The following is a 13445-nucleotide window of genomic DNA, read 5'->3' as shown; positions in this document are numbered from 1 at the left end:
TGCAGAAGTATCTAAAGCTGAACATAATGAATGCAGTAGTGCTCCTGCAAGAAGTGCTTTTGCCCTGAGTAATCAGGGCTTCTGCTTTTCCCTCTGAAGAAGGCGGTGTATGGAAACTTTGAAAGCAGTGCTTGGCACACCCTGCTTGTTTGTTCTGCTGATTTTTCTGACTTCTTTGTTGTTTTTTATAGTTGCGGAAAGCGGCGATCTGCAGCATCTTGCACTTAAAGAATTGTCAGAGAGCATTACTGTCTCTTTCTGTTTTTGAAATATACATTGCAGGAATGAGATTCTGCAGTCCAGCTGAAGTCACATGTGCTGACTGCATTAAGGGGCTGGTATTTTGGCAGAAAGCCTGTGCTGCTCAGATCATATCTGATTGCAGATGGTATCCGTTTGAATCATGCTGTCAGAAGTTCTGCAGTGGAAATGGGAGAACTGAGGGTAGAGTGGAAGACAATAGTGGGATTCCTAAACACGGGAGTTTAAGAACAGCAAAATCCTACTACTGAAGCACTTAATCAGTGAATGTGAAATGATTTTTCAAAGACAACATAGTGTTACCATCAAATTATTAGATAAAAACCAAAGCAAACGAAAGATGAAACATTTACTGAGAGGAACGATTTTAAGAAAGACCATCCTTGTTTTTTGTTGTAACTTCTGGGACCTTAGGGAAAAAAAATAAGACGTTTTTAAAAGCATTTGCTGTGCACACAGATTCAGGTGACCTAAATGCTTTGTTTTCATTTGGATTTCAGTTCTGAAGGGCACATCTGTATTGCCCCTTGCACAGAGGCTGCCGGCAGTACAAGCCTGTGCCCAGAAGCCCATGCACTGGGTTGGGGCACAGTGTAGCTGTGTTTGTAGCACTGCCCTTGGGTCAGTCAGCAGAGCTGGGCGTCCTGGTGAGGGATACGTGTGCCTGGAGGGAAAAGTTAATGGGCTCTGAAGAATTTTATATTGATAATTAACTCCCCGGGGTGATCTCTCTGCTGGCAGTCCTTACACTGTGTAATACGTTGTGCCTTCCTTATGCTGCTATTGCAGATAGAAAATTTTCATATGAAACTTAATATCAGACTTTCAGGTTGCTTTTGTGATGGTGTTTCGTTGATTAAAATCCCACACTGTACTGAAGCAGACTGGAGCTTCTGCAGTAACCCTAATGCAGTTTATCTTTGAGACAATTCCTTTTCATTTTGGCAGTCTTTAAATTTGGAAGATTATCTGCTTTTGTATTTCTTTAATGTACTGGATAGATGGCTTAATGTGCTCGAGGTTAAACTCGCCAGCAGCTTTTGGAAATTAGACTTCAATAACAGATCTTGAGCCTCTGGATGTCAGCGTATCTTGTTTGGATGTTTTATCTTTCTCTCTTTAATTTTTCCTTCAGGATGGTGCACATCAATGCATCTTAGCTGCAGTGTGCTCAGCAGAGTCAGTCCATTCCCTAAATTACTGTTTTTATGAGTGGGAAAACCATCCTGCTGCAAAATGGATGGGGTGAGAGGAGAGCTATAGGTCTGAAAGTATTTTCTATCAGCAGTTCTTAGATTTCAAAAACGAATAGATAAAATGTGAACAACATGGGCAGCTGCTGCCTTGGGTGATTGAATCCCAGAGTCAGGATGAACTGTTCTTTGTTCAGAGAGCATCCCAGTGCTGTGGTGCTCCTGTGGTGCTTTGGTTTTGATTTTGATAAGCCTGTGTCCATTCAAAAGAGCAACACATAAATAAAAGTTAAAGTGAAGCAGAGTTGGCAGGTGCAGGACTGCTCAGGTAGCTGAGTCTTAATGGCCTGGTCTTTTAAAAAGCTGAACAAGCATATAGCAAAGCATAATGAAGGAGGAAATGAGGAATTATTCTACTCGTATGTTCTCTGTGACTGGTTGTGATGAATTAGAACAGGTTTTGGTGTTCTGTGTGCACTGCAACCTGCGGGTGCCAGTGCAAGCAGTGTGTGTGCCAAGTGCACCTGCACAGCCTGGGTGTATCTGAAGGTGGGAGTGCAGCCAGCCCCTCAGGCCAGCACTGATGATGGTCTGTTTGGGGCTTTTAACTCAGCTCTCTGTAGCTCTGTGATGTTCAAAAGTTTTTTTTTTTTTGTGGACTGCTTAAGGTATTTTGTACTTAATGAAAGTAGGGACAGTGGAGCAGCCCCATCTGCCAGGAACAATAGTCACAGCTGCTGCTGTAGGCAGATGGCAACTTGGGTTCTCAAGCAGGCATCCTTGGTGGCAGAGAAGCTTTGTAAGGCATTCTGAGTTTAATTTATAGAGGTTGAGGGGAAAAATACAACTTTTTTTTTTTATTTCTAATGATCTGTTTTCATTATGTGTCTCTAAAATCTATCAACCACATTCAAAGAAGCTTATTCTAAAAGGTAAAAAAACAAAAACAAAACAAAACAAAAAACCAACAAAACTAGAATTTGCTGATCTTTTGCTTTCTCATTTAACTTTTGAGTCTTTTCTGAATGAAAAGGCACACTGAATGGAAAAGAAATGCTATTGTGTAATAACAGCAAGTTGGTTTTCTTTTGAAGTAGTGTTCCATTAGTGTGGTTTGGATAGTTTCATTAAGGAGTTTGTATCATGGAAATAACCTTTGGTTTAAATCCCTGATGGGAAAAGTCCTTAATGAGAAACTGGCTGTTATTTAGGCTGGCACTGAGGACATGGGTAGTAAAGTATGGGAATTTGTGTAGTGACTGCTACCCAGGTAGGAAAGGCAAGTGAGGGACTTTGTAGGAGTTGTCCTACCTAAATACTTTTTTCCTCCACTTCAAAACCACAAATGAGACATCGGAGGGGGGAGAGTTCAGTTTTGATTCTCAATCTATTTTCTTCAAGTGAATGATTGTAGGTATCAGCAAAAATGAGCCTGTTTCTGATATGCTTTGTGCCTGCTGAGGAGCAGGCACGAGTTCTAACAGCTCATCTTGTTTAGTTTGTTTTCTGCATACAGCTTGCTTCTGTTCCTGTGTGTTTGGCCCTTGAGATTGTGTTGGGAAGATAAACTTTCTGGAGTAAAGTCACTTAAACCTCACCCAGGTTTTCCTGGTCTGTAAGTGCTCATAACTGTGGTTACAGTGAGTTGTCCATGAATGAGTGCTTGTTCAGTGTGTTAATGCCACACAAGCACAGGCACTATCAACACAGGCAGTTCTATGAGTCCTGGGGAAGATGCCTTGCAGGGGAGGTTGAATTGGGAACTGATTGGAAAGATAAGTGAAAGAAGTGGAGTTACTGAAGTTCTTTGAACGTCTCCCCTGTTGTCAGTTACTCCTTTGTTCCAAGTCCCACAGCAGGCAAGGGAAGGCCTGAATGCAGGCTTGGCTCAAGGAGAAGATGGAGGCAATTTTCTTTGTTATTTCTGTTTGCAATGAAAACTACTTTTAAGAATCCAACATCTTCACTACACGAATCTTTTAAACTACTGAGGCTGGTGGAGCAGCCTCCCCAGGTTTCTTTTAATGCAGTGCTGGCAATGTGTCTGAAGGTCAAAACAACCTTTGCAGAAGGCCAGCAGCTTTTGGAGGTGCCATCAAGTGAAAGCAGAAAGCGAGGGATGAGTTTGTATTATCCTGCAGCAAAAAACACAGGAGAGAAGAATTGAGCACAACTCCCAAGCGTCGATCCACAGCTTCTGCAGCAGGCCAGTGCCAGGTTATCGAACGGCGGTGGGGTCTTGGGGTGCTTTTGGTTCAGCTTTGTGGATGGCTGGAGCTGTGTGGTTCGGCTCGCTCCCACTTGATGCACAGCCTGCCGGCATGCTGCTCTCCCAGAATGCCAGCTGCAGTGCTGGTATTTATAGCAGTGGGATCTGCAAGAGCAGCTGAGGATGAGAGCAGCTTTCCAGCAGCTTCTGTGAGCCAGCCTTTGCCTCGCTCTGGTGCTGCTGAGCACAATGCCCTCCCCCATCCAACCTTTCTTCCAGTACAAGGCTGAAATTCCACAGCAGGGAGAGAATCCGGTTGAATTCCAAATGAGCTGTTCTTAGCTTCTATTTGGTTTCCTTTCCTTTTAATGATTTGAAAAATGCAAACAATGCTTTGAAAAGGAGGCACTGTTTTACAAGCTGGAAGTGTCCGTTTCCCTTCATTTATCTCTTGTAATAACAACCTTGAAAGTCTCTTTATAAAAGCAGTACGGCCATATATCTGATTGCAACGTATGCCTAGGAAAGAAGCCTGTATTAAATATGTTTTTGTGGGGTGTTATTCACATCCCAGCACATAAGAATGCCTGCTCCACCCTGCTCTCAGTAAGCACCGTGTTCCCATTGTTGGCATTCCAGTCTACAGATGGTGCAGATAGACTTTCCAGACACGCGCATTTTGGGATACTTTTATTGGTAATTTGGTCCTGTGGGTTTGATTCTAAAAGTCTTGAAGATCATTGACCTCATTTAAATTGATTATTCGGATGTAAAAGCGCTGCTTACGTTCAAATAGAATTTCAAGAAGGCACAGAATTATTTGGGATTTGTTTCCCTAAATTTTGCTGAAGAAAAAACATAGCCGTGCCAAAGTTCTGCCCAGCTTAACTCCTGAACTCCTATCTGTTCCTTCACCAATGGTGAGTGAGAATGTAAGTGAGGACAGGACAGTGCCTTTTCTGCTTGCTGTTATCTCTTCATACGTGTTGGTATTTGGTAGGAATGTGCTCTGGGTAGGTTACTGCTGCCATTAGGAGAATTACTGAGGCTGGTGTGAATGCTGTTCTGTCAGATGACAACTCATTTTAACTGGTTTTATTTCCTAGGTGGGAATAAAGGAGTCTTTGTGCCTTCTGCCTTGATGGATGGGTAGGAATACAGGAATGGACAATGTGAATGACAGGAAAGAGAATGCACTGCACAAATGATGGGAGTTTGGTTTCTGAAATTCCATACCTGACTTCCACCATTATTGGGTTTTACTTTTTAATTGCAATAAATAGGAGGATGTTTTTTTATTTTTTATTATTTTCTTTTTGAATCTATCAGTCTGCTTTCCTCTCCTCCCCAGCACAGACTGTATGTCAGCTAATCCCAGGATTTAGCCCAAGTTAATTCTGTCTGCTAGTGTTTATCTGAAGGGCAAACTGCAGTTATCCAGTTCTGTGCTGGAATGCCCTACAGAGTGACTAATAGTGGCATGTCTGATGTCAGTGTGCCCTGCAGGGAGAGTCTCACCGCTCGTGGAGGTGGAGCTGCTCAATCTGGTGACTTGACTGAAAGGCAGTGAGGAATAAGAAGACTTACATTTCTTAACTCTTGTATGCTTTGCACCCTTTCCCCATTCCATGAGTGTATCTCTTGTTATAAATGTAAAATGAAGTACATATGGGTGTGTTTTTTGGATATAAACTTGAACAAATCAGAACTGCACTGTAAGGCACCAAAATTTAAAATGACCATTGGAACACCAAAGCGTTTCTGTACTGAAGCTCTCTGTCAAAGTTTGCAAACAATTTTTGCTGAAATGTGAAACTAGAAGTGAATTTGATCCCATCAACCTGAAAGACTGAAAGCATGAGTTATTTTTGTGCTAGCTGATGGAGCAGGTGGTGGGTGGTATGGGAGTGTTGGTAAAGGAACAAATAGAGATTTAGAGGTTGGAGTATGGAAGAACCTCATGCCAAGCAATGAAGTTGCCTGTTTAAGTAAAGGCATGTGAGATCAAACGTTTTGTGAGGATGGGTTTGTTGTTGTTAATACCACACATCTAAAATTATAATTCCTTCGTTGATTGTGTTCCAACTTTCTGCTTATCTTTTGTTAGACAATGCTGTTCCTACTATAAACTTTTCCTTTACAAAGACTAATTGGTTAAAACATGTGGGTTGTGTCTTGTAATCTAAATCTGCACTGTGAGCCATCTGTTGTGTTTTGAAAAAGTCCTTTTTTTGTAGTTATCCACACATATGAAGTGCATCTGAAAATGAAGAAGTAGCTGGGAGAGGGGGAAAACAAGTCTGTCATTTCTATTGTATTGGTTGATTAAGTGCAGGAGCAGAACTGGCATTGTTCTCTGCGTTTGGGGGAGTGTGGGAACAGAAGGTGATATGAGAATCTGTTATGTTACTGGGTATTGAGCCATAGGTTGCTCTTTATCCATTCTTGCCCCTGTAGTCTTCCAATTGTGTTAATGGCACAGGATCTCTTTGGATAAGAAGACTCCAAGAAAGTCATGGCAACCTTTCTAAAGCTTTGGAGCCCACTTCTGGTTTTGGCAGTTGCACTGTTATGGGAGCAGTACCCGTGAGCTGTGTTTTAGGATTGTTCTATTTGAGTTCTGAATTGCTCTGTGGGAATCTCCTGTTCTCCTTCCTCAGAGATGACTGTGATTGCTTATTCTGATCTGTTTGCAAAGTTACTCAGTTGTGTATGCTTTGTGTGCTTCTCAGGCACATTTTCTGGCAAGCTGTATGTACAGAGTATGGAGTACAGACTGAGATGACAACTGCTGATTTGTGTATTATCATCTCATAGTAGCTTCAGGAAATCACATTTGCAAAAGAGATCAGAATAATGCAATTGCTTATGTAATGATACACAACTTGAGGTTATTTGGTGTGAGGAAGCTTAGTGCAAAGCTGATGATTTCCTTACCTTTTTGTCAGTGCTATGTAAAAATTCCTGTAGAATTTGCCTCTCTGTGCTGGGATGGCACAGTTCTGAATTAGTTGTATGTAACTTGTTTCAGTAGCAATGGTGGAGGAGATGGTGATTTTGTAGAGCATCCCCTGCCAATTTCTGTTCAATGTAGAAACCTTAACTTGTGGAAAGCTGTAGGATTCCAAATGAGCGAAGAAATTGGCTCTTGGTAAAGCAGGGGGCCTGGAAAAGGGATTGAGTTTCACAGACATTGGCTGCTGAGGCCGACTCCAACATGCAGAGCTGCTACAGTGCCACACTGATGGTAACTAATTATAGCTGCAGCACAAAGCGTCAGTGTCAGGCTGCAAACAGAAAAGTTAATTGCCACGTTGGACCTTTGAAATATCAAATAAACAATTTTATTCTGTAAGATAAAAAGGCCATTAATGTGTTCCTGCTGTGATCGTCTGCCTTATTGCCTTTCTTATTTCCTGAGGCTCTGTAATTAAACCATTAGCTTGTGTACCATGCCGAGAGTCTGCTGTGGTGAGAGGGGCTAGATGGTGACCTGTTTTGTGATTTACTAATATGGCATGTCTTGGCCTTGCACAGCTTAAAAACCAAACAAAATAACTGAAAAGCTTTTACTGTTCTTGTGGGTGTTGGGGATGCTGGAAGCGATGCTTTTACTTCTTAATTCTATTTGTTTCCTTGTTAGTTGAAAAAACCAGCTTGGTTCATGAAATCAGCGTCGTCTGCTCAGTCTAATTTCTGCATGATCACACTTGGCTTTTTTCCCCCTTCCAATCTAGCATATGAAACTTGAGGATAAAGCTTACCTGTGGTATAACAAGTCTTCTATCTAACTTCAGAAGTATCTGTGAGCTTCATCTAGTAGTCCTTCCAGAGTTGGCCCTTGGCACAATAGACACCTTCAAGTTAGGTCAGTTGCTTTAATTTCATTTCCTGGTTTCTTGCTGCCTCACCATCTTCTTTCAGGTTTCGCAGCTTGCCTTATGATGCATCTTATCACTCAGTCCAAATTCAGGCTGCGTTGACCATGATGGATGCTAGCAGCTTCGTGTGCTAAAAGAAGGTTTCAGTCCGCATGAAATCAGTTGAAGCTGTAATCTTGTTTTCTCAGTTGTTCTGCCCTTCTGGATTCCTTTGCAGACATAGACAGGATTCCATTAAACCAGTGGTACTGAAGACAGACAATGTCGACTGTATGTAAGGAATCAAAATAAGGATAAAAAGAATTCAAGCTTGAACCTGAAACTGAGTGAAAAGGCTGCGTTTGGATCAGTCATGAAGGACAGCATGCAGAGCTGCTGGCAGCCAGGAGGTTTCCTCTGCCCTGTTCCTGTTCTGTGGAAGGTTTTGGCCAAGCTGCTGCATTCCCAGCCTCTGACAGAGCTGCTTTCTTTCACGTTGTTCTCCCATTCCTCATATGCTTCTCATGATATACTTTGCAGAAACTTTGCGCATCCTAGAAAGTAGTTTTCAAGACATGGAACTTAATTTGAAAGAGTTCAGAGAAGCCTAATTTAAAAAAAAAAAACATAAATAAAAAGGTGAACCACCACTAGCATAAATCCTGGAGCCTGAGCATCACTCTGTGAACATGATGGATCAGATTTGAGTTGTAAGGGCAGGTGGGTAGTGCACTGCTTGACAGTGAGCGTGCTGCACTGCTAGAGGCCTTTCATAGGTGGTCAGCATGCTTTTGTGAACAGCAAGCTGAGTGAAAAATTAGGCATTTTTGTCACTAAATGTTGTGATTCTTGAATTTTTTAAGCTATTAGTGCATAATGTGTGTTTTATGTCAAACTCCTTTTTGAATAATGCTAACATTTATGCTGCTTCTTGTTCTGTTTCCTGCTTCTGACACAGTAGAATCTTAATTGAACTTTCTTCCTTGGACAGAACAAATACTTTGGCCAAGAGAAGTGGCTTTTATATTTGTACATGACAAAATAAGAATTAAAAAGACTTATGAATAATTGTTATTTCAGTGTAGGCTCTAAAAAGAGACACATCAGCTGTGCCATGGAGATGGAGATCAAAGTTTTGTGGTTGCAAATTAATTGTCATGAGAGTTGCCAGCAATATTTGTATGTGTTCGTGTATCTGCTTTGAATTGTGTTACGCAATACATGGGGATGGGTTCTATTTATTGCTGCTGTCTTTCTGCTTTTAATAGTTAAATTACTTTCCCTGGAGCCCTTAACCCACCATAACTGAATAAAGTGGTGGTGCTCATTCCTGAAGGACACATTGAAATGGTTTGGAGACTGGTTCTGGTGCTGTTTTTGTGCATAGGAACCTGCTGCTGAAGGACATGATTTCTTTCCTACCTTCTGGAGCTTTGATTGTTCAATAATTGAATGAGGAGCAGGAGAAGTTCTATTCCAGGCTGCTAAAAGTTGCACTGAAAGAGCTGCTTGAGATTTTTGCAGGGAGGTTGTCTTGTGGATTTGTTCACTTCAGAATTGATTTACTACTGTGTTGTAGGTGCAGCATTGCTGCTGCTTGGTCAAGAGGAGCAAGGGAAATGGGAGCCATATTTGAGTGCTTAGGTTATTGGTTTGGTATGCGTTGATGCCCGTGTTGCTATCCAAAGCTGCACGTGTTTTTGCCATGTGATGCTGTACGGGTGTGAAGCAACGTTATTTGTTGGCTTTGCATGTCTGTCAGCTTTTATACAGCAAGAATGTCAGCACAAGGTGCATCCAAGTGAAAATGAAGTTGACCACAAGAAAGAGTAGCAACTGTTGCTATTTGCTATCCACACAGCGAGCCCTTCTCCACAGTGTGGTTTTGGACCTGCTCAGGGGGTCAGCATCTGGTGGAGTGATTACATTTTGAAGGGAATTCTGTAGCCGTGTTTTCAGAGACTTCAGTGCAACGTGTTAAGATCATAATGCCTGAAATGGAAGGGGTGGTGGGTGTCGCGGTTTGTTTCTGATTTCATTTCTCCCAAGAAGCAGAAGTCCCCATCTCCCAGAAGCGCAGCCTTGCTGGCCTGAATACATGAGAAACAGCCATCCTTTGCTTAGGCTGGCTGATGTTGGAATGCAAGTTTTCCCCAGCAAGACTGTCACCACCTGTGTGTATTCTTTCTTCTTTGTAGATTTTTGTTTGCATATATCTTAATTAGTATAAGATTTCCAAAGGCAGATTGCTGCTATAGGTGCAGGTGGACGTGTGGTTTGTCTGATTCTGATACTCTCAGGAGTATGTCTTTTTAAAATCCTATTTATGTAGATGATTTTGAAAACAGCTGGTGGAAATGATCTTGTAAGTGTTTCCTACAATACAGACTTGAAAAGAAGAAGCAGTAGTAGAGATTTACTTGTTCAGCAAGAGCTGTGCTTATAAACTACCCTCTGGAATACACAACCTGCAGGAGTCCTGTATGTCATTGAAATGGCAGCTGAATCTATTGGCAGAGGTTACTTGGGGTGGGAGGGGGAACAGCACCTAAAATATACCTTGAAGAGCATTACATTGATTGTAGGGGATGCATGTATGTGGATCAGTTATTGAAATAATTTTGGGAGCTGAGAAAATAAAAAGAGCAGAACGGTTACAGGTGTACTGATAGGAAAAGTGGGGTTTGTGTTGTGGATTCTGGAGGTCTTTGTATTTTCATTCCTCCTTCTTGTTAATATCCCTCAACTCCTAAAAGCCTTTCTACGTGCCAAAGGAGCAGCATGACCTACTTCAGGCTTTCCATAAAACAGAAGAATTTTGTTTAGCAGCATCATTCCTTTTAGGAATGCATTTCTTTGGAAGATATGAATCTGGTGCTTCAGTCTTATTACTCCTGTGTGGTGTGGGGATACTCAGGGACAGAGATTGAGGCTCAGCAAACTCACTAATTATGCATCTAAATGTCAAGTTAGCTAAATGTTTGAATTGTATTTCCCATAGGTATTATCAACCCAAAGAATCCCAAGGAAGCGCCAAAGTCCTTCAGCTTTGACTATTCTTACTGGTCCCACACATCGGTGAGTTCTTTTACAAGGAAACCATTTTTCCTTACCTGGTTTGATTTAACTGCTTGCTTGTTTTCTGATTGTTCCATCCCTGTCAGGTGTTCCTGCAGTGTCTCTGTCACCCTCATTAAGGCTGAAAGCTTGGGAGAAGGGAAATCTAAGCTCTTAGAGTTTAATAGCAAGTTGTGGGTATTTGAAAGATTACTTAAAATATTCAGCAACAGTTTAAAGTGTTTTAAGGGTGCGCGTGAACCAGAGTTACTTCAGTTCTATTTGTGTATGGCTGAAAGTTGCTCATGTTCTGCAGTTCAAAGAAAGATGTGGTCTGTGTTCCCCTTGGCACGCCTGGAAAAGGCAGAGTAGTGACCTGTGTTTCTAATAGCTGCAAAAGCAATAAACTCTCCCATCGAGCTCCTCTGCCCCACCCTCCTGCAAATTAGTGCTAAGGTCTTGCTGACTTCCAGTAATTGTTGTAAAGCAGAACTGTGTTGATCTGCCATCAACCCCTCCCCTGCCTTTTTTTCTCAAAAAATGTAGAAAGAATGGTAATGCTTTTCTCTCTGTTTTTAGTTCTAGCTATTTGGATTGTGCAAATATGACAATATTTGAGTAAATCTGTGGCCAGCAAGGATACTTTCTTGACAAAAACCTAGGAAAACTTGGATTTGTGCAGCCCTTTTTATGAATCTTCCTACTGAATGTCTTGATTCCAAAGCAGCTGTGCAAATAAATTATGGGATCAGCTGAAGGAATCTGAAGGACACATTAAGTACCAAAAACCAGCAGACGTGCTGTATCAAGGAGAAGAACTGATCTGAGAGCCTTGAGTGTAACCTTAGAATGTTATCCCAGCTAGATTTTGTCCTGATTTCAGGAGCAATTAATGTTTAAGTCCAGTATTTCAGGAAGAGAAAAATACTAGGTTAATAATACCATAGTGACATCCACCTACAAAATCAAATTGCAGAGCAATTTATGTTATGTATGTTAGCTGTGCAGTCTGCTCTGGTTTGTGCAACTTAAAACATCTGCATTGCTAGAGTGATAATTTTTTCCAATATTAGTTGGAGTCTGACCAGTAAATTGCCTCAGTGCTTGAAATATATTGCATAAAAACCAGAGGATTCATGTCTTTTGGTTTGTGAAGTTTAGTTTTGAGCAGGTTCTGTGTTTGCTCTGAGATCTGGCAAGTTTATTTTTCAACACTGTGATTGTTTAGATTTTTTTTTCATTGCATATGCAGCACTGTTGGTTTTAATCAGACAGTAGAGGTGGTAGTGCTTTATTCCAAGTGCAGCAGAAACTTTTCAGTCAGGTATTTGAAGATGATGCCTTGCTTTGTCCTTCTGCAGGTTTGTCAGTGCATCTGTGGTCAAGTTTATGTTGTTTGTTTGGTTTTGTTTTTGTTTGGTTTTGCTTTGCTTTGTTACTGGGATGAATTGTTTTAAAGTAAACCCTGCCTTGAATCTAACCATAGAAAAATGTTCTGATACGTTGTCCTTGGCTGATTCAGTTACTTGATAGTTTGAAATATGTATTTAGGGATTTTTGGAGTCACCATTGCAATTACTGAGCTTGCATATTGAAACCAGGATTGGATATACGCAGTGGAATAGGACAGCTGCCAGAAAATGCTGGTCTGTTTTAACGATTCATCTGCACTCTTGTAGTCTAAAAAAAAAAACTCAACAGCTTTGGCTTCTCTTTTTCCCCTCCTGAGCCACAGTCAGGAGCAGCTGCTCCAGGATTTTGTGACTTCCAGACCTTCTTAGAGTTTGGAGAGTGGATACAAACAAACTACTTTTGATGTTTTTCCTCTCTCTGTTCCAAACACCTTGAATCATGTTTGTCAGTGATCTCACACAAAACGTGTCCAGTAGTGTCAGCAGTGTTCACAAACCAAAACTGGTTTCTTTTCTTAGGGAGGTTGCTTCCTCAGCTGGAGTGGTGTTGCCAAGGCTGTCATTCTGCTTCAGCTGGTATTGTTTTGGGAAAAATCTGTGGAAAAATGTGCTTTCTTCGCCTTTTCCTGAGAGAATTGACCCACAAGATAGATTAATTGCTTTTTGAAATGTTACATGAAAGTGAGAAGACTGTTCTGATCCTGTTTTTGTGTCTTTTCAGCCCGAAGATCCCTCCTTTGCATCTCAGAGCCGTGTGTACAATGATATTGGGAAGGAGATGTTGCTGCATGCCTTTGAGGGCTACAATGTATGCATTTTTGCCTATGGACAAACTGGAGCTGGGAAATCCTACACAATGATGGGCAAACAGGAGGAGAGCCAAGCAGGGATAATCCCCCAGGTATGACAAAACCCAGAAAGGGATTTATTTTTTTTTAGAGCATGTTCAGATACTTATTGTCCAATACAGTAATTTTTTTAATATTGCAACAGCAATTCACACACAGCAACAGTTTCTTTCTGAGCTGAAAGAAACTTACTTTGGAAAAGAACACTGAGTAATTTTGTCTCCATTGTTACACTTTTAAAAATTGTACCATATGTTCTCTGTCTGCTCTTCTGCGTCCAGTTTCTCTCCTTCACCAACAAACTGGTGAATGAAGGTGTCGTGTTCAGTAGATTTCTTGTCTCATCTGACTATAATGAGGTCAGCATGTGACACCTTTGCATTCAGTAGGAATCCAGGTGACAGTGCTGATGAATCTGCCATAAAGCTTTTGTGGAAACAAATTTTTCAAAGTTAGAAATCAAATAATATATTGATGCATTTGATAATTTGGGGAGGAAATTATTTAGGCCACAGACCCCAATGAAGTATATAGGAAATGTGCTGGTCCCACTTGGAGCTGCTTATGTAGATTGTCTTGAAGTCATGTTGGAAGAGTACGTTTGT

The 13445-nt window shown here is 41.3% G+C and overlaps 1 protein-coding gene across 13 annotated transcripts in view; it reads left to right on the top strand.

Moving 5' to 3' along the window:
• Positions 1 to 13445, top strand: part of KIF1B (kinesin family member 1B) — an 82874-nt gene that overhangs the window by 8763 nt on the left and 60666 nt on the right. For all 13 annotated transcript variants that reach the window (XM_090123278.1, XM_090123277.1, XM_090123280.1 and 10 more), the window contains exons 3-4: positions 10525 to 10601; positions 12714 to 12893. In XM_090123278.1, coding sequence (XP_089979404.1) covers positions 10525 to 10601; positions 12714 to 12893 — 257 coding nt within the window. The remainder of the gene's footprint in view (positions 1 to 10524; positions 10602 to 12713; positions 12894 to 13445) is intronic.

Source organism: Phasianus colchicus, chromosome 22, assembly GCF_987193195.1.
Source record: "Phasianus colchicus chromosome 22, bPhaCol1.hap1.1, whole genome shotgun sequence".
In the NCBI taxonomy this organism is placed as follows: Eukaryota; Metazoa; Chordata; class Aves; order Galliformes; family Phasianidae; genus Phasianus; species Phasianus colchicus.
Note: the sequence above shows the minus strand (reverse complement) of the source record. Positions and strands in the feature narration are given on the sequence as shown.